General features: G+C 36.1%; 1 protein-coding gene across 5 annotated transcripts; it reads right to left on the bottom strand.

The window, feature by feature from the left end:
- Positions 1–1,648: 1,648 nt before the first annotated feature.
- On the bottom strand, positions 1,649–27,504 carry C15H18orf54 (chromosome 15 C18orf54 homolog). Of its 5 annotated transcripts, none has more exons than XM_060118793.1 (9): positions 27,289–27,504; positions 26,617–26,713; positions 24,607–24,935; positions 23,117–23,899; positions 22,414–22,564; positions 19,079–19,181; positions 12,487–12,618; positions 11,094–11,164; positions 1,649–5,228 (listed from the first exon to the last, which is right to left on the bottom strand). In XM_060118793.1, exons 3-9 carry the CDS (start codon positions 24,887–24,889, stop codon positions 5,156–5,158), a joined length of 1,596 nt encoding a protein of 531 aa, XP_059974776.1. In that variant the 5' UTR covers positions 24,890–24,935; positions 26,617–26,713; positions 27,289–27,504; the 3' UTR covers positions 1,649–5,155. The 5 variants fall into 5 exon arrangements, with proteins under 5 accessions (XP_059974776.1, XP_059974775.1, XP_059974779.1 ...); XM_060118792.1 differs by having other exon boundaries at positions 27,383–27,504; XM_060118796.1 differs by having other exon boundaries at positions 23,654–23,899; positions 27,383–27,504.
- Between the last annotated feature and the right edge of the window lie 110 nt (positions 27,505–27,614).

Raw genomic sequence — 27,614 nt, 5'->3', positions numbered from 1 at the left:
TAGACATTTAAACAACACAGGGAAAGCTAGACAGCATTCAAAAAGAAGTGAGACAATAATTAACATAAAATTTTGTCCAAAAAAATAATTTAGAAACTAGAAACAGCCTGAAAGATGGAAGTAGCATTATTTTTGTTGGTTCCAATATTAGGAAGAGCAAAATGTGAGACTGTCTTGAAAGGCAAAATTAAGAGTAATATGTGGAAGACACAGAAAAAATCAAGGCTTAATTGAAGCAATACAAAACAAATACTACAAAACAAAGCATTCCAATTGCAGGAAACGCTCAATTTCCAAAAACACTCAAAGTTATGTGGCACCTTGATGAAAAACAATTGAAGGAATGCAATCTACTCCCCTGATATTCTGATCTTCATCCATATAATTCCAGAATATTTATAATAGTCCCAGATTTCTAGTTCAGATCCGTTTTCTTTTACAAAATTATCAAATTCATTAGATTTTGAAAATATTAGCCCAAGGTTTCTTACTGGGCCTGTTTTCCAAATGACCTGACATTTTTGCTATTTAACCTTTATTCCAGGTTCTTGGTTTGGACAGGCTACACAGTATATTGCAAAACAGGGAGGTCAGAGTTGGACAGGTGAAGCATTTTTTATATTTCCCTTATGATGTTTTCTCCCACCAAAACCTTTCTAGAACCTGACAAGTTTCCATGCCAGTCATCAATTTATAGTCTCTCAGCTCCAAATTCACCCTGACGGGGCTCACCTGCTGCTTTCTGGCAGCTCCACCATCAGTAAACAAGGTGGGTATAAAGACACCAGGTAGTTCTCTGCCCCAGTCACAGTCCCAGAACGTATGGTTCTCCTTGGCGACCTCACAGACCTGGCCCAGGCTGGTGATCACCTTCCTTCAACTTTCCCAATACAAATCCCTTACGCTCCAGGTGTCCAGCCAGCACTGTCCAGCGTGCAGGAAGAATCCTCACTCCCTCTCCAGGCCCACACCCAGACACCACCTGCAGCTTCCCTGAACCTTGGAGAATGGCTTCCTGCTTGCCTAGTAACTGAAAACCGCCTCTGGTCTGGACAAACCAGTGAACTGTGCCATCAAGTGGACTGCAGGTACCCCTTCAACAAGCTCTGAACCCAAATCTTAGCTCCTTCTTACAAGGTTGTCCTTCCTTGAGTACTCTCCCTTACCTCTGGGGTACCATATAGAGCTCTCTTATATCTTATCTCTTTTGTCACAATTTAAAACTTTTTTTCCCCCTGTGGAACCCGGGAGAGAGGGAGGCAGCCAGGTCCAGGGAAACACCACTTCTTCAGCTGCTGCAAATGCTGAACTCCTGGGAGTCTGACCAGTTTAAAACTTTTTTTTATATTAAGCTTCTCTTGTTTACAATCACTGTGTGGTTTCTGTTTCTAGATTGGACCCAGACTAATAGTTTCTCATCAAGCCAGGCTCAGAGAAGCAACACAATGAAAACCAGCCACTGAAAGTTTCCCTAGACTTAGTCCTAGATCTGTAAAATAGTTCATGTACCTGATGAAATGCAGAATATATAAAAACTCAAAAATCTTAAAAGTTTTCAGGGCTCAAGAGGTTAGAAAGCTTATAGCCAAGTCATCCAAAATACAAAAATGTTAATCTTATTTGATAAACTGCAATATCAAAAAAGAAATCTCTTCCATAATAGGTTTAATTTACCTCATTTTAAAAAGGATTTGCAGGACATCACATAAATAAAAGACATGGTTTCTCCTATCTTGAGCTTACAACCTTATATAGGAAATCAGGCTTAGAGTTATCAATTAACACTTTAAATTTACATGTTTCTGGTTATACATCATTATGTAAGAGACACTATCAAGGAGACAAAACAAAATCAATCATCTAATACTTTTTGAGACATTTTCTCCCCTAGGGATACAAATTTGCTACAAGAGGAATATAAAAAACATAAACAAGAAATATAACAGCTAAATGAGCGATGGGGAAGGAAAATGGAGAGCCAACCTACCAGAGTTTGGAAGGTGAGGATGTTTGGAAAAGTAAGTATAAACTCTGTCAGAGCTTTAAAGAAATAGCAGAGTAAGCTTTAAATAACCAGAATGAAAGAAAACTGAGTACTTCAAGTATGGGAAATAATATGCATAAAGGTGAGAATATACATAGAAAGTTTGGGAGAATCTGAGTAAAGCAATTTAGCTGCAGCAAACTTGCTGAAATAAATCAGTAAGATTACAGTGGTGGTGTGTACAACAGTATCTTGTAAACACTAGTCAGGATGTCTTTGGATGTATGAACTGAAAATGAGGGGAAGAATGGTTAAGGGTGAAATAAATATTAGGAGGCAAATGGACTAGTCTCGGTTAATGTAACAAAGTTGCTACATTGTAAAAAAAAGTTGTTATGCAGACATGTCTGGTCTACCATAAGGACAATGTAGAATAAACTGGGAGGGTAAAAAACTAATATTTTTGTTCAAAAAAGGAAAATGATCTTAGCCACAGATGAATTTTGTTCCCTTTCATGCTATTTTGTTGAAATGAATTTTGTTCCCTTTCGCCTATTGTCAAATTTACTTCTTGAAAGCACTTCTAACAAAGAGGTTCTGAGACATAGTGAAAGGTGGGACAGGAAAAAAGGAAACAAATTCAAAGTTATGAGTGATTCCACATACTCAAAACACAGGGGGAAAAAAGAAATCTTGTCATGATTTATCTTCAGGCAACATTTTGGTATAACTGCATATGATTTAACAAGACATTATCCCAAACATTAAATACAAAATAATAACCCCCCAAATCCACATTTATAAATTTCAACAAGAAATAACATAACTAGAGAGACATATAACCCAAACAAACCCAAGAAGACAGGGTTCCTCAGTTTGGTCAGAAATCTCTATGAAGCTGAAATGAATTGTCCCAGAAAAAACTGAGAGTTCTTACTGATAACAAAGAAAATACAGTTGAGTTTCAAGTCTTCACATATGCATCACACTTTTATCCTTTGATCTCAAATAATTTTTGGAATTAGGTTAAATTTTTTCATGTTCAATTAAAAATCTGAAATGTCTTATTAAAATTTTATCACTTTTTTCTATTTAATATTTTTCAATATACCTAAAAGAGAGAAAAAGATTGATAAAACTTTATATTCACAATTCTATTTTTAAAATCTAATTGTTCTCATCTGCTTTAAATTCCCAACTCAGCAGTCTCAATACTGTTGTCTCCTTTTTTCCCTCTGGAAATCTCAAAATAAAAAATACTGAAATATTTAACAATTAACTAAATGAATTCCTTAAAGAATTTATTGAACATTTATCATTTACATTTTTTTCTTGTTTGAATCTCCTATATATATTTTTGAAAGGTTAGAATTAATCATTTAGATAAAGTTCTTTTTTGCTAAAAAACTTAAACTCCCATATTTAATACAAAAGGAAAAATACTCTGGGCTAAGTATAATCAAGTTTCTTAAAACACTAGTTATAACAAAATTTTAGAACAGGCTTATCTTACTTAGTACTGGATATATATGTTCTTGCAAATGGGAGCACTAACCAGATCAGTGCTACTCAGAGTTAACAAAGCATAATAATCCCTTTGGAGATGCTTTCTAGGTATACTAAACATATTATATCTGATCAACATATAATATGTAATTATCTGATATCTTTGTCTGCTCTGCCTTTGGAATTCGTGGAATACTGGATTTCACTGGAGCATGCTCTGCTCAGATCTATGTTCATCCACTTAAAATCTATCTGCTCTTTTAACGGCCAACCACATTTCAATCATCAAAGTAATGTCTTGTTTGATTGTATACAAACTATCTGCTGTGAAGCAGAAGACCATAATCAGAAATAGAATGTCTGCGGCAAAAACACCTCCACAGAGTAAACAAAACAAACTTATTAGCAAGTGACTCTCAAACTGGGCAAAAAGAATAGTACAGTGACTGACTCACTAGGCAAGGAAAAAAGACAGGATTCACTCCACAGTCTTTGACATGTAAGTTCTATAACAAAGGTCTTTAGATAGTGCTTTAAATTGGGGGGGAAAATTCTTTGACCCAATGTACTTAGGAATTCCTATTTGACAGTGAAGCTACTTATTAGCAAAAACGCTCCAATTTGGGTAGTGTTAATTTGTACTATTTGTATACATACCTATTCTTTAATTTCATCAGGCTTTTTTAATATGCTTCACCATGGCTTATGAATTATTTCTTCATTTTGTTGGTAAAGATGTTTCCTGCTTAATAGACGCTCACTTGGTATAAGTTGCAAAATTATAGAGCTCTGTTCAGTGCTAGTTAGTGACAAACCTTAAAGAAAGTTTGCTTTAAAGAAAGTTCAGCACTTTTCTAATTTTCCATATTCATTTAAGTTTAGTTATCAAATTTCATAAGGCAACTGGCCACTGATATAGTTTTTACTAGTTTGAGCTAACCTCAAAACTTAAATCTGGGAAATAATATCAAAATATTAAAATCTCAAATATCCCCCCAAAAGTATTTTATAAACTGTCAAGTACTGTCAAGATTATCTTACATAGAATCAAAGCATTAATTAAATGAGGTTTTCCTGGAATTCACAATATAAAACATCCTTTTAGCACTGTACCAATTAATGTTATTTGCAAATATAACATATTCTTAAATGTTTGCTTTATGAAACTTGAAAGTAACATACTTCCATATGGTTAAGATACACCATAACAATTTTGACATTCCTCAAGCTCCTTAAGTGGATACTAACTTTATAAAAGAGTCTATTTAAGAGATTTTGGATAGAAACCAGGAAAAGCTTCTTAATGATCCAGAATCAGATGATAAAATGATGAGGATGCTGAAGAAGGTTAAGTCCATGTAAGCTTCAAGAACGGAAGTCATCCATCTTTGAATATTAGACATTTGACAGCCTGAAGACCAAAGTCAGACTAGGACATATAGTATGGGTCCTTCTAGTTCACCTCCTGGTATTCTGGCACAAAATGAGGATAGGCCACAAAAATCTATGGACATTGTCAAGTCTGGTTTTTAAAAAATACATAATACTTGAACCAATCACAGAATAATATATGGCTTCTAATTACTTTGTCAGTTTAAGCAATAGGAAAAAAATACATTTTTGTTCTGTGGTGACTATTTATTGGTTAGACTTTTATTTTCCTCTTCATATTTTCGGTGACTGTTTCCCACTGGAATCATCAACCAGGTCTCTCAGGTGAGATAAATGGTGCAAAGCCCTTCATTAAAAAGTATAAAACACATTACAAACCAATATTAAGGAATGAATAGGTAATGCAAAAAGAAATGGTGATTACATTGTTTCTTAACTTCAAAATTAGTATGAGAGATAAGTTTATGGAATAGTTTTAGTATCAAAACTGAAAATTTTTCTTTACAAAACCTTGCAATCTGAATAACTGAGGGTTAAAATAATTCATCTAAAAATCTATAAACACTTACTTAAAAAAATTATATGTTTGACATTTAAGGTTTTTTTTTTTGTTGAAAGTGTGCCAAGTAGCCTAATAAGAAACAATAATAGGTATCATTTGTGTCACACTTAAAGCATCTTTTTCATGTACTTTGAAATGAAATGATACCTTCTGATATACTGTGTATATCATTTAAGAGGTAAAGGACATAATTCATTTTTAACATGTACATTCAAGGCAGCTAAATTTAAACAGCACTAAAGAATCAGTTACAATTGAGGAAAACTCATTTTTATTGAGCATGGGGGAAAACAAATGACAATTACATTGAATAATGTAGTATTATACCAACAACCTGGTTTTTCTCAATCATCCCTCAGACAAACCAAGAAGATAGGAGCCCTTAACTTTCCAGTCTTCCTCTAAAAGTATTCTTCCAGCTTTCCTTCTCCCTTACCCTTCAGATCCTTGAGGATCACTCAAAAATATGTTAATCAACCATATTTCAGATCTCTGATAAATAAGAGACCAAGAAAAACAGAAATAATATACCAGTAATCTCTAAGGTGAGAAATTAGTGAGAAGTTACTGAAAGGTGGTGACAACACCTTATTCTACAGTCTCCAACACAGGTTCAATTGATGTATATTAAATAAAATACATCTTCCACTTTATCAAGGATAAGGAGATGGAGGAAATTAGTAGTGTTAATTACTGCATTACGTCTATTTCCCTGTACTCTATTTCTTAGACACTTTTACTCAAATGTATTAAGAATCTGAATTCTGCCATCCTTTTGGCAGCTTCTGTTAATTTTTGAGACTGTCATCTTCATTAACTAAATGACAATAACTCACCCAGGGTTACTAAGCAATCACAGGTAAAATTAGACTTTATTATTTCTACATCCTACAGTAATCTCTCTCTACTTAAAGAATTATTTTCTTCCTACAGACATATTTATGAGGAAGAAGATAATCTGTAAATATACTTGGGGCTTATCTTCCTTTTTCTTTTCAGGCTGTTACTCAAGAGAAAGAAGATGACAAGTGGCTAGAATCTGATGTTACTGTTTACAAATCGGAGGGTCAACAGATCCTTTAGATTTAGAGGGTCTATGAAATTGGATGGGGAAAAAAATCATCTTTATTTTCACAAAATGCTATCTCTAAATTAGCATTTCCTTCCATTATGAATGTAAGCAACAGCCAAAATCTGTGACCTCATATGCCATAGAAATCAGAGGTATTTTCATATCACATTATAGTCATTGCAAGTATGTTTTATACTCATCACTACTTCAAAATTACAATAGTTATATAATAGTTACAAAATTACAACAGTTATTAAACCCACTGCTAAAACATACATCCTCTAAGTCTTTCTGTCTACAGTCCAAAAGTTCATATGACATAACTGGCCAACTATTAGACAACTTTAAGTCTAGTTTTCATCCATCAAATAGTGAAGTCTCACTGGTAACCCAGACATCAATGCCTTCCAATATTCCCTTTCTTTAATTGTTTGCTGATCAATATGTGAAAGGTAAGTAAAAGAGCACACCATGGTTTAATGCTTTTATTCAAGTTATGCAAAAGGCCTTCACACTAATACATGTTTTTACAAAATGAATTTTAACTTACCTGTATTTTAAATGTATTGTCTTATTTTAAATGCAATAAAGAGAAGCATATATTACTAATTAGAAATGTATTTTAATATTTTCATAGTTAATGCACTATAACTGGTTTCCTTTCTAATCCCACGTAGTATATTTTATGTCTTTAAAACAAAATGTCAGATAGAAAGGGAAGTGGGTAATAATGGGAAGGGATAAAAAAGCTAAGTAGAAGTGTGAAATCTTCAGTCTCTCTACCTCAGCTACGCAATCATTTGGCAGTTCCTTTCATCTAACCTCTATCTCCCGTTTTGAGAATAAAGCGATCTGTTTAGAGAAGAGTCTATCAAAAGTGATTGGTATTTCAAAGTTAAGTGTAGGGAGAAGGGAAGAATAAAATTGTAGAAGGAAATTATTCTTGATTTTCTGCTCTCAAAAAGTGAAAAAGCAGGCCAATGCGGAAAACATCAACCTAAGGGTTGTATTACAACAGTGAATAGTCATTCACCTTAAAAACTGAAATTAGGGCCTCTCTGGTGGCGCAAGTGGTTGAGAGTCCGCCTACCGATGCAGGGGATACGGGTTCGTGCCCCGGTCTGGGAGGATCCCATATGCCGCGGAGCGGCTGGGCCCGTGAGCCATGGCCGCTGAGCCTGCGCGTCCGGAGCCTGCGCGTCCGGAGCCTGTGCTCCGCAACGGGGGAGGCCACAACAGTGAGAGGCCCGCATACCGCAAAAAAAAAAAAAAAAAAAAAAAAAACTGAAATTAAAAAACTCATTTCTTATTGTGACAATGTATCTATTGATGATCATTCAAGTAAATACTAATCAACCCACAGAAACTCAGTAACACTGATTATGTGATGGCAATTTAGCTATATTACTCATTGACATCTTACATTTGTTTTTCTACTAGTACTACTGTACTGGCTGTTCTCTTAAATACTATGTTTACTGGCCTATATTCAGCCTAGTATCCAGCAAGAACTGAATGAAAGGCTTTTCAGAACAAACTGCCTACTATTTCCTAGATCTAAGTAAAATATGAGCACATTAGAATAAAGAAAAATATTTGCTTTAGGGTCAAGTTTTGCAAGTCTGAGAGCTAATCCTGTCTATCCCTAGTGTAGAATGAAGACCAGAAAATTGAGCAAGAAAAGAGATCTGAGAAATGAGACAATTTTCCAGCTATCATTAAGTTTGGTTTTCACAGCATGGCCTTTAGTATTGAGAATTACAAAATCTTACACATTCATCTCCAAATTACATGTAAAACAACACATTCTGAAGCCAAAAACAAATTATTTTTGGATGACTGATGATTCTACAATTGTCTACTACTGCTCACCTTTATAGTATGCGAGCAATATACAATTGCTCATTTTTTACAACCAGCCTAAGCTTACATGAAATAATAAAAGATTCTAGAAAAGGCCCTTGTTCAAACACTACAATTTTTTCACTTGCCTTAAGATAATAATTTTAGTATGTAAATGCATAAGACAAAGCTAAGTGTTACAGGGATACAAAACAATTACAACTTTGATTCCTACTAAAAGCAAAATCCCTCTGGGAAAAATAACATTTTAAGCTGCTACCAATCATTTTATACTTCAGATCCAATGAATCTTTCTCAGCTATTTCTAATGAGAGAACATAAGAAAACTGAGTTTCCAAGGGAATAAAAAGAACCCATACTAAGATCCTGGAGTTTCCTAAGGCTAATGAAAGATATTTTAAAACCGGTCAGCAATCCAAACAGTTAGAAAGAAAAGCAGTTATTTGAGGAATGGGGAGAAACATAATAAGAAAGCACCCAAGGTACAATCTGTAACTTCTGAAAAAGTTGGGTCTATTTATTTTAAAATATGAAAAGACCATAAATCTAAACAGAACATTTTGCAGTCTAGAAAGAGGAATTCTGAGACTGAATTAATTTTAAATTATCCTAAAAACAGTCAATCTAAAGACTGAAAATAATGGGGAAAAATGTACTAACATGCTTTTGTAAGTCTAAACTTACTTTCTAACAGTAAAAATGCCTTACTGATAATACTTTTGAAATGTAAAGTAAAAGCCAAATTAAGATTGCTTCAGCTACTCCAACAGAATCAAAAGCTAAAAGCCATCTAACAAAACATGAATCTCACTCTCTAAAAATGGCATTCTAGGGCCTCCCTGGTGGCGCAGGTGGTTGGGAGTCCGCCTGCCGATGCAGGGGATACGGGTTCGTGCCCCGGTCTGGGAGGATCCCATGTGCCGCGGAGCGGCTGGGCCCGTGAGCCATGGCCGCTGAGCCTGCGCGTCCGGAGCCTGTGCTCCGCAGCGGGGGAGGCCACAACGGTGAGAGGCCCGCATACTGCAAAAAAAAAAAAAAAAATGGCATTCTATATGTAGCAAACTACTGATTGCCTACGCTAGAAAGAAGTTACTACTATCAAAAAAAATTACAGAAAATGGTAAAAGCACCTATAATCAGTATCAATTTTTGTGGTTATTTAATTACTTATGGTTCAGGGTTCATTTTCACCGAGAAAAACATCTTCCAGGGTATGAACTTTAACTCGGGAAACACATTTAAGTCTATGACACAGGTTCAGTATCAAAGCTTGAGGTCGGGCTTCCCTGGTGGCGCAGTGGTTGAGAGTCCGCCTGCCGATGCAGGGGACACGGGTTCGTGCCCCGGTCCGGGAGGATCCCACGTGCCGCGGAGCGGCTGGGCCCGTGAGCCATGGCTGCTGAGCCTGCGCGTCCGGAGCCTGTGCTCCGCAACGGGAGAGGCCACAGCGGGCATGGGGTCTTTATCCTAGAGAATCAACTGAGGCACTGCACCTAGTCTAAAAGGATAATGTACCACTATCACTAATGAGAGGAGTGTTACGAACATAGGCTATAGAATCACACTGTCTGCTTTGAATCCCAGTGCTGTTTTACTAGCTATGTAACCTTGGGCAAGTTACTTTATTACTTGATTTTTATTACTTGATCTGTATTATGAAGATAATAATAGTACTTAACCTCATAGGGTTGTAAAATCACATGAATTACATACAAAAGCACGCAGAACACTGATACTTGGTAAATGTTCAATAAATGTTAGTTATTAGTATCATTATTCACTGAATCCTATTAAATATGAAACACTATATCCAAGACTATGCTACAAAGAAAGAGGCATTATTTCTACCCAGAATACTAGAAGTAGAGGGGGAAAAAATCACACATATATACATATTTTTTAAGAATGAAAACAAAAATGATACATATATATCATGACAATTAGAGTCATAAGTTTACATGTCTAGTGTTTCACTTTTCCACTGCTTCCTTAGGTAAGAGAATCCTAAGCAAATTCTGAAAGGACAAAAGGCAGACCGTATTTGGTTAGCCACACTTACTGTCAAGCAAAATGGTGTTTGTTACAAAGTAAAAAATCTTAAACTCAGTATTCCATCTTTTGAGGGCACTTCATATTCACACAATCAAATCTATAAAATAAATACTCGTCTCTTCTACCAAGATCATGACTGTAGGAAATTCTTCCCAACTTTTTAAGATATGTAACTAAGAAAATAAGTAGATTAACACCTTAGGGCATTTAGACCTATCTTTATATCCAGGACATCACATCCACTTAAATTTCTGTGGCGATATGTCACATAACGATATACTTACTTAGGATTATTTACCTCTTCTAGAGGGAATATATGACAACACATTGCACGTACAAGTTGTTCTTCCAGAAGATCCACACCAATACTATCTCAGATTGTTGGTATGACTCAGAAATGAAAAGAGAATTTCCCTAGGCCATTCACACCTATTAAATTTTAAGTGTCTACAGTTATCTCATTAGGTCCTAAGAACATTTTAAATAGAAAATAGCGCAAGTTTAAGAGAAAATCTCAGGATTAAACAATATGCTCCAAGAATCTTAAATATACCTAGCACACCTCCTCTTCCAGCGACTTTAATTCCATCCTGTAACCTTCTGATTTCAATCAGAGATGTTTGCATCCATAACATACTCAGAAATTAACAGAGAACACTTACTTTTGAAGTGACCTATTAATAGGAGCCATACTTTCCTTCAACTGTAATTTAGAGAAATCATCTTCTGAAACCTATTATTAAAAACACCAAATATAATAAAACAGTGAAAATATTATATAATTATAAACTTAAATGCTATTTAATATGTGTGATTAATAAGAACATTAAAAATATTGTCTGCATTCCCAAGGAAATAATTCTAAGCAAATAATTTTCAGTAAAGCATTAAATATATACATATATTTTTTATTCTAAAAATACTACAACTTTTTCGTCTTGCAACTGTCCTAAAGTATGCTTCTAATTGTTTGTTCATTAAATATCAAAACTTGGCTTGAAATTATGACTTTACTGAACAAGGCTTTATCTCAAGAATGTTTAAAAGGGGAAGGAAAAGAAGGATGGATTGCACTGTATGTTAGTGTTATGATCATTAGAATGTAAGGAGAAAAATTAAGAAATACAACTTAAGTGAGTAGCATGTGATAGTTCCTAAAATCTAGTACACTCACTTGTGATGAAAACTGAATTTTGTAAAGCTCTACTGAATAACAAAATAAACAATATCAATTAAAATGTACTAAGTATTTTCCAGGCATTAAGTTTTTACCAGGTGCCAAGCACTATAAATAAGTACTTTCTATAGTTTGTTTCAATTTGTCTTCTCAACAATCTCATTTTACAGAAGAGGAAACTGAAATTAAGGAGGTTAAGTGATCTGTACAAATACCGCACTTGCTAGTAAGTGGCAGAATTAGAATTCACAATCAGGCTTGGGAGAACATAAGCTAGGTTTGTAAACACTACACTACTGTGAGGAAAATTCGACCCCTATGAAATATCAGCCCAAAGCAGAAACAGATTTCCAAATTCCTAGGAAATACACAAAAACACAATTACTTTAAAATAAAACTTTACATAACCGTATTAAGAGTCAATAAACACATGGTAACAAAATTAAACTTCAGATGACAAAGGTTATGGGGAGAAGTCTAATGTTGAAAGGTTCTCTAGGCCACCTCAAATATAAACACAAGAAGTTGGACTAGACAGAATACTTTTGTCGGGCATTAAAAAACAACTCTTACAATCCTTTCATCTACAGTTTTAATAACATCATATCTAAATACGATGTTGTATTTATAACCATAAACTTAATAGGACAATCCATTCAGGGGTACACAACTGCAAAAATCTTACAGTATTAAATTTGAGTAAGTTACTTTCTAAAAAAAAGAATAACAACAGTACAACTCTACGACTTGTGTTAATATCATGCTTATTAACATAAAGTTAGAGGTCAAGCTAAGAAAGATCTAGGAGGAAATCTTATCCTTCACAGATCTCAATCCACATTCATAGATTTCAATTCATAAATTAAGTTTGTGCTTACTTGTTTAATTTCACCTTTTGGCTCTGTGGTTTTATTCTGATTAAAACTTTCTTGCACTGCTTGAAGATTAAATAACATTTGTTTCAGGGCTTCAACAGGACCATGATGTTTCCCTCCAGAAAGGGTACAGCTCTAAAAGTTAAAACAGATGAATGAACCATCCAAATTCAGAAGGAGAAAAGTTATATTTTGTATTATTTCCCCACAATATAAAATTAATGCAAAATCCAAACAATACATGTCAATAAATTGTTCCAACAAATGAAAACTGTAACTCATAAACCTCCCCTTACCCAGTCACTTGAAGACAATCACTATCAACAGCTTGGCACATCCTTCCTAGTCCTTGTTCTTTTAAAATGAATGGTACATGTTTACATTTGCAATGCATTCACTTAGTACACTTAAAATTATAGATTTTTAGAATTGAAAGGTCCTCAGAGGGCCTCCCTGGTGGCGCAAGTGGTTGAGAGTCCGCCTGCCGATGCAGGGGATACGGGTTCGTGCCCCGGTCTGGGAGGATCCCATATGCCGCGGAGCGGCTGGGCCCGTGAGCCATGGCCGCTGAGCCTGCGCGTCCGGAGCCTGTGCTCCGCAACGGGGGAGGCCACAACAGTGAGAGGCCCGCATACCGCAAAAAAAAAAAAAAAAAAAAAAAAAAAAAGAAAGGTCCTCAGAGAGCAGTAAGTCAATATGCTCTTTTCAAGTGTGTAGATGACGCTGGTTATCAGCTGAACAAGGACTAGAATTTCAAATATCATATTCTCTGCACACTTCCAAATACGTTTTCACACAGGGAATGCTGGTTTTTCACCTCTTTATGGACCACACATTCCTTGCTACCTTAAAAACACTCACACATCGATTACCACTGATCTTATCTGCATCCAAAGAAGGCAACAGCACTTAGACACATAAGGTGGTCAGTTAAGAGAACCTGTACAGGATATTTTCAAACTTCTTTTTAAAAGTCTTACCTTTATTTTTACATCTTTCAAATGAGTTGCTGTGTCCTGATAATCATCCACAAAGTGGAAAATAGGCCTCTTAAGATGTCTATAATTTAAAATATTTCAACATAGACAGTATAACATATATACGGAGTTAAGCATAGTGGCCAAAAAGATTTTAAAGGCACTCTCCACAGTTATATGAACAGGGTATAAGAAACAAGGTGTGGGAACGTAATAAAATGGTGCAGTTCCTTTGGAAAACAGTATGGTAATTCCTCAAAAAACTAAATACTGAATTACCACAATGATCCTGCAACTCTCCTTCTGAGTATATACCCAAAAGAAGTGAAAGCAGAGATTCAAGCAGATATCTGTACACCTATGTTCACAGCAGCATTATTCACAATAGTCAAAAGGCCGAAGCAACCTAAGTGTCCATCAACAGATAAATGGATCAACAAAACATGATACATACACACAATGGTGTATTATTCAATCTAAGAAAGGAAGGAAATTTTGACAGATGATACAACATGGATGAACCTTGAAGACATTATGCTAAGTGAAATAAGCCAGTAACAAAAGGAACGATATAGTATGAGTCTTCTTATACGATGCTATGGATTGAATTGTGTCCCCCTCCAGAATTCACGGTGAAGCCCTAACCTTGAATGTGGCTGTATTTAGAGATAAGGTTATAAGGGGGTAATCAAGGTTAAGTGAGGCTATAAGGGTGGGACCCTGAAACCACAGGATTAGTATCCTCATAAAGAGACACTTAAGAGCTCAAGGAAAGGCCATGTGAGGACAAAGTGGGAAGATGGCTTGTATGCAAGCCAGGGAGAAAGCCTTCACCAGTAACAGAATCAGTCAGCACCTTGATCTTAGATTCCCCCACCTCCAAAACTGTGAGAACCAAATATCTGTTGTTTAAGCCACCCAGCCTATGGTATTTTGTTATGGCAGCCTCAGCAGGCTAAAACATATACGGTTCCTAGAATAATCAAATTCATAGAGACAGAAAGTAGAATGGTGCTAGCAGAGGCTGGGGGTAAAGGAGCATGGGGAGTTAGTGTTTAGTGGGTAGAGTTTCAGTTGGTAAAGCTGAAAAAGTTCTAGAGATAGATAGTGGTGATGGTTGCACAACAATGTGAAGGTATGGTACTTATTGCACAGAACTATACACTTAAAAATGGTCAGGGCTTCCCTGGTGGTGCAGTGGTTGAGAGTCCGTCTGCAGAGGCAGGGGACACGGGTTTGTGCCCCGGTCTGGGAGGATCCCACACGCCGCGGAGCGCCTGGGCCTGTGAGCCATGGCCGCTGAGCCTGCGCATCCGGAGCCTGTGCTCCGCAATGGAAGAGTCCACAACAGTGAGAGGCCCACGTATTGCAAAAAAAAAAAAAAAAAAAAAAAAAAGGTCAAAATAGTAAATATTATATATACTTTACCAAAATTTTAAAAAAAAGAAAGAAAGCAAAAGAAACAGGGCATAAGGATCCAGTTCCGCTTATACTCCTACAACCTTGGAGACAGCACCTGAGGCATTATCTCTAAATGATCTGCATCCAGCCACTGGTTTAGAAGAAATTCAGGTTGCCTAATGCCAACCATAAAAGTTACAAAAGCTTGCCTCTGCAATTTGCTATGTCTGCCTTGAGTGAACTTTTCAGGCAAAATTGTGGTCAGAATACCAAAAAAGAAAACTACAAAACAGATTATATGAACTGTTCTGTGCCATTCACGAATCAATATTTAATAAACGTTGGCATGTTTGATAGAATTTGTTCTGAGACTTCTCGTTAAATCCTTGTAGTGAATGTCTCTGAGTACGTCTTTTTGTATAGTATAGCTGACTCTCAGAACTATAGTAATGTTTCATGTATTCAAAAAACAATTATTTAAACCACATAAAATGTGGGAATAACCCAGTTTACACAATAAAAAAATGAGCCACCTAACAGCATTACAAATGAACAACATGACCACACTGAAAGGAGCTGGGCAGAAAATGATTAACCACGGTAACTTTGGAAAAGAATATTTTGACTGGATATTGTAAGGCAAAAGACAAAAAGAACCATACACAAATAATATCATCTAATTAGTAAATGTGTTTCTTACAGCAGTATGGGTTAGCAATTCTGAAACTATGCATATGCTAAGACTGAAAAATTAAGTAAACCTATTATAGATAGTAAGAGTAAAGATTCTCACCAGATGAGAAAGAAGTTACAAATAAGGAACAGAGGGGCTAAAACAAACCCTGTGGTATTGGACTGGAATCAGTAGTATCAGTACGAACTCATGATTTTATACCTACATATAAAATATACATATGTAAATAGATATACAAATATATATGTGTGCATGCATGGCTTAGTAAACTTATGTTTCCTAAGTCTGCCTGCTGAGAAAGTCTAGAATAAATAAAAATCCAGCAGCAATAAGCACACCTAGTGCCTAGAGCTTAGTTTCTAAATACCATATTCCAATAAAAAGAACCATGGTTCCTCAGAGAAGTGCTCAAAAAAGCATAGGGACATGTCAAAAGGACACAGGAGCCAACCTGAAGCAACTCTTTATGGCCTAAACTAAAACAATTTAAGCAACAAAATAAGTAATAATATTGTATTGTATTAAACCTAGAATAAAATAAATATCTATGAGTCCTAATATAAATAGTTTAATAAATAAATGGGGGAGAAGGAATAGCTCTTCATTACACAAGAATTTCAATTAATAATGCAGACAAAAAGTCAATATCCACCAATGGATACTAAATTAGTAGATGAAAGTTTGAGACTACTTGCATAGTCTCACAGTATCTCCCCTACGATATTTATTAATCTCAAGGGGAAACCATGATTTTACTAAAGAGAAAACCAGTAGGCACCACGTGTTCAAGACTAACATCACAAGTATTAATATATTATAATTTTATATATTACATATTACTGTATTAACATATTGCTCTGGACTGAATGTTTGTGTCCCCCTACAATTCAAATGTTGAAGCCTAATCTCAATGTGACAGTATTTGGAGGAGGGGCTTCTGTGAGGTAACTAGGTCATAAAGGTGGAACTCTCATGAGTGGGATTAGTGCCCTTATAAGAAGAGAAACAGAGAGCTTTCACCCTCTCCGCTCTCTGCCATGTGAAGATACAAGGAGAAGATGACCATCTGCAAACTAGGAAGCAGGATCTCACCAGACACCTTCATCTGGACTTCTCAGCCTCCAGAACTGTGAAAAATAAATGTTTGTTGTTTAAGCCAACTGGTCTATGGCATATTTATTACAGCAGCCTGAACTAAGGGACATATCAATATTACCAATGATATCAATATATCATGAACCCTCTGATATGATGCACTGAGAAGGGCACAGCATGATTTCTGTCGCATTCTTGCCAAAAATTCATAATCTCATTCTAATCATGAGAAAACTTCAGATAAACCCAATTCAGGAACTATCTACAAAAAAACCAACTGACCAGTAACTCTTCAAAAGTGTCAAGGTCATGACAGACAAGGAAAGACTGAGGAACTGTCAGACTGAAGTAAATTAAGAAGACATGACAACTAAATGCAATGCTGGATCCTGCAACAAGACATTGGTAGAAAAACTGGTGAAATCAGGATAAGGTCTATAGTTCAGGTAACAGTATTGGGCCTAAGTGATCATTATGATAAAAGATGTTAACATTAGGGAAGCTGGGAGAAGGGTGACAGGAACGACCTGTATTATTTTTGCAACTTTCTGTACATCTAAAATTATTTAAAAATAAAAAAACACCGTGGTAGTGAGGTTGTGTGTGTAAAGGCATAAGAAAAGGGATTAGTTGGTTAGTATTTAACAGTCATCCATCTCAAACTTTGAAAAACTTATGCAAATTTGTGCCTCTACCAGCGCTCCTTACCCAAGTAAATTGCACCACCCAATCCTTTAGTTGCTTGGCTCAAACATCTTGGACCCATCCTTTGAATCCTCTCTATCTCCATCCTACAAGGTCACCTTCAAAACACATCCCAAGTCTAACTATTTCTGACCACCTCCAATGTACCCACCGTTCCCAAGCCTTTACAATCCCTATCCTGGAAGACTGCAAAAGCCTCCTAACTGGGTTCCCTGTCCTTCTCTAGCTCCTTTCAAGGTCTATGTTCCATACAGCTGCCTGTTTATGTTTTAAAATGTAGATCTGATAATTTCATTCCTCCAAAGTACTCCAGTGACTTCTCTCACTGAAATAAAACATAAAATCTTCATTCCATTGCTTACATACCTACATGATCTGACTCCTGGTTACCTCTCCATCTTCTCTCTTAACCATTCTTCCTTGTTCATTCTGATTGAACTACACTGACTGGACTTTGATATTCCTTGAACATGCCGAACACTTTTCTGACTTGGGGTTTCTGCACTTACTATTCCCTCTACATGTAAAGTTACTTCCCTGTGGGTACATACACAGCTTATTCACTCATTTTAGGTTTTGGCGCAAATATCACCTCACTAGAGAAGCGATTCCTACCTACTCTAGTTAAAATTTCTCTATCCCAAGTAATTTTTCTTCATAACATTTGTAGTATTCCCTTATATATTACATTTTGATATAGCTTATCTCTCCAACTTGGAGTAAAAAGTCCAAGATGCAAGGTTTCTTCTCTCTTATTTACTATTAGGAATACAGTTCCTAGAAAAGTGCTTGGTATCCAAATATTTGGCAAATAAATATTTGATAATTAAGCTTCACTTAATCAGCATCTCCTATAGTATCTTATACAGAGCTCTAAGGTCAGGGACTTCCCCGGTGGTCCAGTGGGTAAGACTCTGCACTCCCAATGCAGCGGGCCGGGGTTCAATCCCTGGTCGGGGAACTAGATCCCACATGCATGCCGTGACTAAGTCTGCAACCCTGCATCCCACAACTAAGACCAGGTACGGACAAAATAAATATTTAAAAAAAAAAAGAGAGCTCTAAGGTCAGACATATTCTGACAGCCTCTACTTTCTCTAGTAAATTTCACTGAAGGAAAAGATATATATTGTATTAAAATTTTTAGCTAATTTTTGCTTTGAGTGTTCAATCTCTCAAATCTTCCAGATGTTAAAATATCAAAAGTGTATTTCAATATTTAACAGCCATGGCTTATACTTCTAAATCATATTATGTATCATTCCTTATGTGTATATATACACATTTACACTTTATTTTAGGGTTACTTGCAAGATACACATATGCTGATTTTATAAAACTGGAAAATAAATTTCCCATTTTAAATCATAGGGATGTATAATTGCATCTTAGAAACATAACTCTCAATAAGTAACTGCCCTATGGGAAAATATAATTTACTCTGTAAGGTTCTGTTTTGTATGTTTTCCAGAAGAAAAAGAAAAGTCATTGTAATGACAATTTAGGTTCCCTGTAGAGTTCAATCCCAGGTCACTCTACTTTAGAATACTAAAATAAAATTATCAATAATTCTAGGAGTGATGGTTTTATGGATGTGTGTTGGGGAAGAAGGGATTTGAGTCATTTTTTGTTTTATACTATCTAAATAACTTAGAAATTAATATCTCTATATATTAGTCATAAATATTCTTTTAATAAGTTAAAAAGATTTAACATCACCCACCTGATTATCATTATTTAAAAAGTCTTCAAGGAACCCGTCAGCATACTTTGCCCTTGAAGTTTGTTGAAGACTATCATCAGAGTTAACCGGAACAGGAGATTTGCTAGGATTTAAGGATACGAGACAGCAAATAAGTTCCCAATTTACAAAAATTAGACAGTATATAACTGATGGTTATCATTTAAATTAAAGTGGTCACCACTAAATAACCATTAGGATTCATACTGATGCTGTTTAGTGATTCCTTCACCTTCTCCCTAAACTTCTTCCTTCATCCCGCCCTATCTCCTTGCTTCTCCTTTAAAGCTTTAAGGAAAAACTATAAAGAAACTGAAGACATTAGACTTCAACTAAACAAATAAGCCTTCAAATATAAGTATCCTCCAAAAGCTCATTTGTTTGAAATAAGCAGTGCATTTTTCCAATTAAACATTGTTAGTTACTCAATATTAATACACAAAACTGCCAGAAATTTATTAAGTTTCTACTGGGATGGCAGTTACATGCTGTTCTACGTCAAAGCAATAGGACAGACTTCTCCCCCAGAACTGGCACACAGATTAAAGTGGGAGAAGGATCAATTTTGAAATTAAAATTCCTGAGTTCAAATACCACTCCCACTCACTTATATGACTTCACAAAACTTTATCTTAACTTCAGTTTCTACATTTGTAGTCCCACTTATGTCACAGAAGTATTGCATAAATTAACTCTATATACCTGGTACACGGAACAGAGCTCAATAAATAATAGTTTCTATCTTGATGTTCAAGCAGAAGGAAAGGGCATCCCCAGCAAAAGTAAAAATTTTCCCCAAACCAAATTCTACTAGTTACAGAGAATAAAGAAACTCATTTTATCTTTTTCATTTATATATCAATATAAGATGTGGCTCTAACTCAAGTACTCAGATATCTAAGAATCTTCTTAAAACATTTAAATGTCATAATGCTAATTTTTTCTCAATAATTAGCAGCATTTCATTATTGACTCATTTGATTTGTAATTTACTAGGAACTTTTTCTCGCTTCCAAGTAGTCTTTTCTCCCATTCTTTACCAAAGAGTTTGTACACCCACCAACTATCAACAAAAAAGCATTTACCTGATTATAGAAGATGGGTGCTGGATACATAGGGAATCATTATACTATTCTTATACTTTTGTATTTGTTTGAAATTTTCCATTATAAAAAGTTAAACCAAAAAAAAAAATTGTCTGGTTGTAGTTACTCTCTCAGTACACTACCTTTGAGTATTTCCCAGTCAATTTTGTCTCTGAGGACAGATTGATAATAATTTGTCATTATCACACTGAAGTCAGGTCTATTCCTTCTTCTCACACCATCATTAATTTAATGTAAAACATATCCATCATAATATGAATTTAATCTTCCAAAAATCAACAACTGTACCATAAGGTACTAGGGCAAACCATTAATAATAATTATACAAGTCAGAAGTCATAGTATCTAATTATAAAATACATTTGATGCATTCAAAAATTTTACTCTTAATTTAAGCATCTCAGATATGATTTGCTCACCCATTTTGGTTCCATTTGAAAGCAAAGTATTGCAGCTATAGGATTTTACAAATACAGATACAAATACAGCAACTGATAAGAAAATAAGAAATTACTAGAGATGAAAGATAAGTTTAAGAATTAAGTGAGCTAATTATTAACCCAAGTTTTTTCTTTTTAAAGATATTAATGAACCAACAAGTGGGAATTGAAGCTAAACAAACAAAAAATACTCTGGATGATCATCGCCACTATTAATATTTTTAAGACAGCATCATAAATCAGAAACTGTCCTAAGTACCTTATATTTACTTATTTTTTAACATCTTTATTGGAGTATAATTGCTTTACAATGGTGTGTTAGTTCTGTTGTATAACAAAGTGAGTCAGCTATATGTATACATATATCCCCATATCCCCTCCCTCTTGGGTCTCCCTCCCACCCTCCCTATCCCACCCCTCTAGGTGTCCACAAAGCACTGAGCTAATCTCCCTGTGCTGTGCGGCTGCTTCCCATTAGCTATCTATTTTACATGTGGCAGTGTATATATGTCCATGGCACTCTCTCACTTCGTCCCAGCTTACCCTTCCCCCTCCCCGTATCCTCAAGTCCATTCTCTACGTCTTTATTTCTGTCCTGCCCCTAGGTTCCTCAGAACCTTTTTTGTTTGTTTTTTTTTAGATTCCATATATATGTGTTAGCATACGGTATTTGTTTTTCTCTTTCTGACTTACTTCACTCTGTATGACAGACTCTAGGTCCATCCACGTCACTACAAATAACTCAATTTCATTTCTTTTTATGGCTGAGTAATATTCCATTGTACATATGTGCCACATCTTCTTTATCCATTCATCTGTTGATGGACACTTAGGTTGCTTCCATGTCCTGGCTATCGTAAATAGTGCTGTATATTTATTTTCTAATCAACTGAATCCTCACAACCCCAAAGGAGAAGTAATTTGTACAGAGTCTCAGCAAGGAAGTGACAGAGCTAAGATTCCAAACTAGAATTAGTCAGTGTCCTCTTACAGAAAAATAAGATGTTCAACTGAGAAGGAATCAAGAAAAGGATTCAGGAATTAACAGACTCTGTCTGCAACAGAATGAAGGCTTAGACAACTGAAGATAATAAAGTATCAGAGCCTAAGGCAGGATACAGGATTACCAAGAATGCATTTCTGATGAATATACATGTAATAATATCACTAAAAGAAACTTTCCTACCTCAGCTCTCGATTCTTCCTCTATACTCACATTCACGGGTATCTAGGTAAACACTTTTTAAATTATTCTGAGAAACTATGGCATAGAAAGGTTAAGTACACAAAGGAAAACAATCTTAGAAACTGAAAACATTTACCATACAAGAAAATGTGCCATTATTTACAGAAAATAATGACTAAGAAAGTAAACTGTAAATGAAAAGAAATGAATAACTCTAATACATGGAGAGAATATAGAGGAAGAAAAAAATTAAAGTAAAAAAAGTAACAAGAATTTCATAGTCTTCTCCATTTGCAAAATAGTTGCTCTTGGTTCTAATTCCTCATATTTAATATATATCAAATTTTACAGTGCAACAAAAGACAAAAATTATATAATGTACCTAAGATTATGAAATATTACGCCATCTTGTGGTAACAAATGAAAAATGCAATTTAAAGCAAGCAACACTGAAAGCTATGCTCTACAGAATTACCATGTTATTACCACTGTCAATTATCATTGTTATTTAAAAGATAAATCAGATGTTCACATGACATTCTTCATTTGGAAAACTGAATAGTTTTTCTATTGTAACTTACTTACAAAGTAACAGGAATATTTTCCCATGATCTTTCTGCTTCAAGTTTATCTAATGAACAAGGACTGTCATCCTTTTTCATAGACTTCGGTAATTCTTCAGTACAATGCTCTAGACTTCTCTTGGCCTTCAGGATAAGCAATTCAATTCTGTCACCTAATTTAAAAGATCACATTAATTCTTTAAGATATAAATGCAAAGCACAGCAAAACCTCACAAAGGCAACAAGAATTCAGATAATTTGGAATATACACGTATCTGTAATAGCAAGCTATGTTAAAATGTGACATCTGGGGCTTCCCTGGTGGTGCAGTGGTTGAAAGTCCACCTGCCGATGCAGGGGACACGGGTTCGTGCCCCGGTCTGGGAAGATCCCACATGCCGCGGAGTGGCTGGGCCTGTGAGCCATGGCCGCTGAGCCTGCGCGTCTGGAGCCTGTGCTCCGCAATGGGAGAGGCCACACCAGTGAGAGGCCCACGTACCGCAAAAAAAAAAAAAAAAAAAAGTGACATCTGTTGTGACACAAAGAAAAAAGAAAAGACATTTTCCAGTCACAAAATGCTACATAAATGAAGACCACAAGAGTTCAAAACAGATATATCACTTGATGGTTACATCAAGAATATGACATAAAAACCCCTAGATGTGAGGTCAAATTTACAGCACTTTCTTTGGTTCTTAAAAACAACAACAAAACAAAACAATTACCACTGAATGGCTTTTTGGATCCTAGGAGAAGTGGATTGTCACACTGACATTGGCTACATTCAGAATCACATTTATATTCATTAACTAATCCTTTATCATCACTCAAGGAATGTGAATTGTTTGAAGGTTCAAAAGAATATTCAAAACAATCTAATTTATTCATTAGCTGACAAGTTCTTTGTGCCTGGTAACTATGCCTACGGGAACAGTGATCTTCTTTAAATATGTGATAAATCCTTTGACTATCTGTATCGGGCAGCAAGTCTTGATTGTAGAGCCAGACTGGGTATTTGAAATCCGGTATACTCGTTATCCCTGAAACATTAAGGTCAGACTTCTGGCTAGTGAGCCATCTTGGGTAATTCTTTTCAAGATTGTGTTCTGAACTGTCCCTAAAAGATGATTTCTTGTTAAAAGATAAAGATGGTACAGAAATACATTTATTAGCCTTATTCACAAGTTTTGGGTTTTTCAGCCTACCACACTGCTTTCCTTTTACATTTGTGTATACAACTGGGGTAACTAAGTTATCCTTGCCCAGGAGAGTGGCTGGTTCTTGAGAATTTTGATTCTTTTCATTGTTGGATGAACTCAGTCTTCCAGTATGTTTCTTGCTTTTCTTTCTAATTCCGTGACCTGCTCCAACATAAGTGAAAGAAAATGATCCATCTGCTGGAAGTTTTAATAGATCATCAGTTGTTAGGCTAATGGAGTCCATGTCATTAATAGTCTGTCCTCTACAGGATAAGGACAAATCTTTTTTGTCATCAAGATTTTCAAAAGCTGAAAAACAAAGCATAGTTCCGTTTATCTTCCTGTATCACATATAAAAATACTTTATAATATTCAACAGTAAATGAAAATTAAGAATTAAGAATCATGTTTGCCATTTTCCCTTCTGGAATATATTCTCCACTTCTAAGAGTAGAATGTAAACTTTTTCCACACTAGGGGCCATTCTGTAAGTGCTCAGTAAAGTGTTAACTGGATTATCAACAGATGCATTTTCCAAACTTGTATTCATGGAAACCTTACCAAGGAAAAACACTTAACATCTTGTGAATATTACTGTCCCACAGAATACAGATCAGGAAGACTAATATAGCCCTATCCCATCAATTGGAATTGATCAAGTATAAATTCTGAAAGGCTGAGATTTGTTTAAAGTCATTAAGCTAGTTAATGAAAGTTAGAACCATCAAGTCAGTGCTATTTCCGTTATGCTATAACAGAACGGCTTAAGGGTTTAGGATCAGCCATCTACTATTATTAGTTACATTTCATGAGCTTCTCCTCCAAGGTCAAAAGGCGATCTTACCTGAAAACCCCTGAGAACCAGAAAATTACAGTATCATTTAAGAAATATATCCAGATCTCAATATTACAAGTCATTTTTACCCCAAAGAAGCATTTAGTTTTCCAAGGCTACAATACATCTCTCAAAATGCTTTAAATCGGTGGGCAAAAAGAAAACAAAGAATAAAGCATACCATTCTTTGGTTTATAAACATAGTTGGAGAATTCTGACATATTAGCAGAACATCTATCGATGTTAATCTTTCCAGTGCTTGCACCAAGATACATATGGCTTAGATCAAAATCATCAATATAGGCCTGTAGAGCCTGAGATGCAGAACTGTACAGTCTATCCTTATACTGAAAAGAGCCATCAGAGTTAGAGGAATTACTACCACTCAGGTTGCAGCTTGCTAACAGAGAAGATACTGAAGATTCCCGAGAACAAACTCTGCACTTTGTATTTAATTTTGCCATGGCTTCCTCAAAATGGGTTATTTCTACTCATTTCTCTTAGAAACAACTGTAATACAAAAACAAAAGGTTAAAGTTCCAATTAAAAGGAATAATAGCTATACACAGAGAAATTACTAAATCTGTAAACATTTTATAACTTTCTTTAAAAAATAAAATCCATTATCTATAAATTATTTTTAGGTAATGCACATTATAGATTATCTGTTTTAATTATTGTGAATTCCTTCATCATCAATTTAGAAAACATTTATTGATCACCTATTATGTGCCTGGAATTATGTATACAAAAATCATCTAAGACTATGTATAGAAAGTACCAAGGGAAGAATACTCACTTTTTTTTTTAAAGTCCTAAAAACTACTGATGTACAGTCTTTTCTTATGCTGATATAGTCTATGACATCACAATACCTAACATTCCCCTATACAAAATATTTTTCAATTCTTAAGCCTACCACCACGCGCTGCACATAGTAGGTGCTTGATAAATTTTTAAAAGGCATCAAATGACGTAGCTGAAACAAGAAGGAACAATGGAGAATACACACCTTCAACATTTTAAATGCCAATGTGTAACTTTAGCCAACCCCTTCTCCCAAGACTTGAGAAAACAGAATAATTTACAATATTCATTTATAAAGAAATAAACTGCAAGTCTTACCATATAATGAGCTAGCAAAATGTTCTTTTCCTAAAATAACACTGTCAATAATCATTTTCTGACATTCATTTTTGATACTATCCTCACTATTTTCAATTCTTATGTGAAATGGATTCAGCCCACCTCTCTTTCAAAGGAGACTTAATAGTTTGGAAATTGCCTTAATGTATTCATCTGTTTTTCCATTATTAAAACTGCGAGAATTCCAGTCTACCTTAATATAGCAACGATAGGATCTATATTTGAAAACCTAAGAAATAACAGAGTGAACAGGCACTGCTTCAGTAAATAATGACGTTCTTTTAGAATTAAATCAATGGATTTTCTGAAGTAAAAATGAAAGCTTAATGTCTAGGACTTAACACATGCTATGATGTTATAAAATTAATGTTTAATTTTTGGCTATAATTTTTGGAATGTTTAAGTTTTAACAACTTTTAATGTAATCTTAATAACTGTCAAATTTGACTTTAAAATACTGAGAAAGTTTTCCGTTTACGAAGAAAAGAGTAAAAGGTCAGAGCTGACACTAGTCAGTGCAAGCAGCAGCAGAACATAAGATAATGGTTATTTAGCCTCTGATTTCCCTGAATGCTGTGATACTATGGTATACCTCTAAAGAATGGCTAGGCCAAGTCAGCTCTGCCCTTTCCTCACCCCTCTCACTAATGATTTTAACTTTTCTCAAGTAAATATTGCTTGGATAACAAACTTGACCAAACGTTTCCTCCCTTATTCCAACACAGGACAGGTTACCGATTTTATAATTTATTTTACAAAACCTTGAAAACGAAAACAAAACCCTAAAAGGGAAAGCTGTTGGATTACAGTTCTCAGTAAGTGGGTAATAACATTTATCTTAATTCACAGGAGGCAAAAAGAAAATCCACAACCGAATTTTTATTGTGCAAAGTTTCCAAAAGTACACCAAAGAAGAAAGAAAAGTTTAATCAACTCCTATGCACCCATCATCCTGCTTCAACTACCAACACAACGAAACTCTATCCACCCTCTTCTCCTCACTTCTGCCACAGAATTATTTGGAAGCAAATTCCCTGCATCTTACCATTTCTTCCGTTAACACTTCCGGGTGTATCTCCAAAAGGAAATCCATCATTCCGACGAATAGAACGTTAGCACGAGTGGCCAGAGATCTCTACTACCTTTCATTCAAAAACAGAACGTAGTGTTAAATTACCACACCAATGAGAACAGCTCACAGGAAATGAAGAACAACTCTTAGAAATAACAGCTATGATGTATGTTATGAAAATGAACATGTGTTTGTTCTGCAGCAAAAAGACAAGAATTAATGACCCTGGAAAGCGAAGATCGCTGGCGCCCCTGCAGCGGAGCATCTTCGGCTTCAAAGCTTCCGCCCTTAACTAGGAAACACCTCCCTTGGGGATTCCAGCACCCACCCACCCACCACAGTCCCAGACACAGGCTTCTCACAAACCATTCATCAGACAACAAGAGCGAGCAGACAGTTTTGCCGAGGTGACGGCCCCTAAAGCCCAAGACCCTGCCTCCCCACCCGCTTCAATCGCCGACAGCGCCTCGAGGTCCAGGTCAGGTCCTCTCCGTCCTGTTCCGCGACCCTCCCCCTAAAGTTGCCCGCTTTCCACCGGGACTCTCATCCCGCCCCCTCCCTCGGGAGACAGCCCACCCCTCCCCTCGGGCTGTCAAAGGATGGGACGCCCTTCGAAAATACACGCCCTTTTCCGGCCGAACTCACCGACGAAGGCCCGGAAAGAGAGAAAAGCGCACACGTCCTCAATTCTCCACCCAAAGCCCTGGCCTGCCACCCGACGGGAGACGCGACAACGCACCCAGACCCGGACGCCGCCCGGCCTCAGGTTCCGCTAGCTCGCAGGTTCCTCCGCCGTCACAGCCGAGCGCGGCGCCCGCGCTCCCTTTCAAACTGACCCAACATGGCGCTGGCTTGCGGTGCGCATGCGTGGCGCTCGGGCGCTGGGGCTAGCAGGGCTAGGGGCAGGGGGCGGGGCGGGGCGGTAGGTCGCTCTCCCTGCTGGGAAGTGTAGTTTCTCCCTCCTGGTCTTT

Source organism: Mesoplodon densirostris, chromosome 15 (genome assembly GCF_025265405.1).
Source record: "Mesoplodon densirostris isolate mMesDen1 chromosome 15, mMesDen1 primary haplotype, whole genome shotgun sequence".
In the NCBI taxonomy this organism is placed as follows: Eukaryota; Metazoa; Chordata; class Mammalia; order Artiodactyla; family Ziphiidae; genus Mesoplodon; species Mesoplodon densirostris.
The sequence above is the reverse complement of the archived record's forward strand: the minus strand, read 5'-3'. Positions and strand labels throughout refer to the sequence as shown.

Coding starts and splice junctions, on each gene's coding strand:
- C15H18orf54 (XM_060118793.1), bottom strand. CDS start 24,889: ATGGCAAAATTAAATACAAAGTGCAGAGTTTGTTCTCGGGAATCTTCA. Junction 12,619..19,078: donor TTTTAAATAATGATAATCAG/GTGGGTGATGTT, acceptor TTTAACTTTTAG/AGCTGTACCCTTTCTGGAGG. Junction 5,229..11,093: donor ATTAATAGGTCACTTCAAAA/GTAAGTGTTCTC, acceptor TTTTTAATGAAG/GGCTTTGCACCATTTATCTC.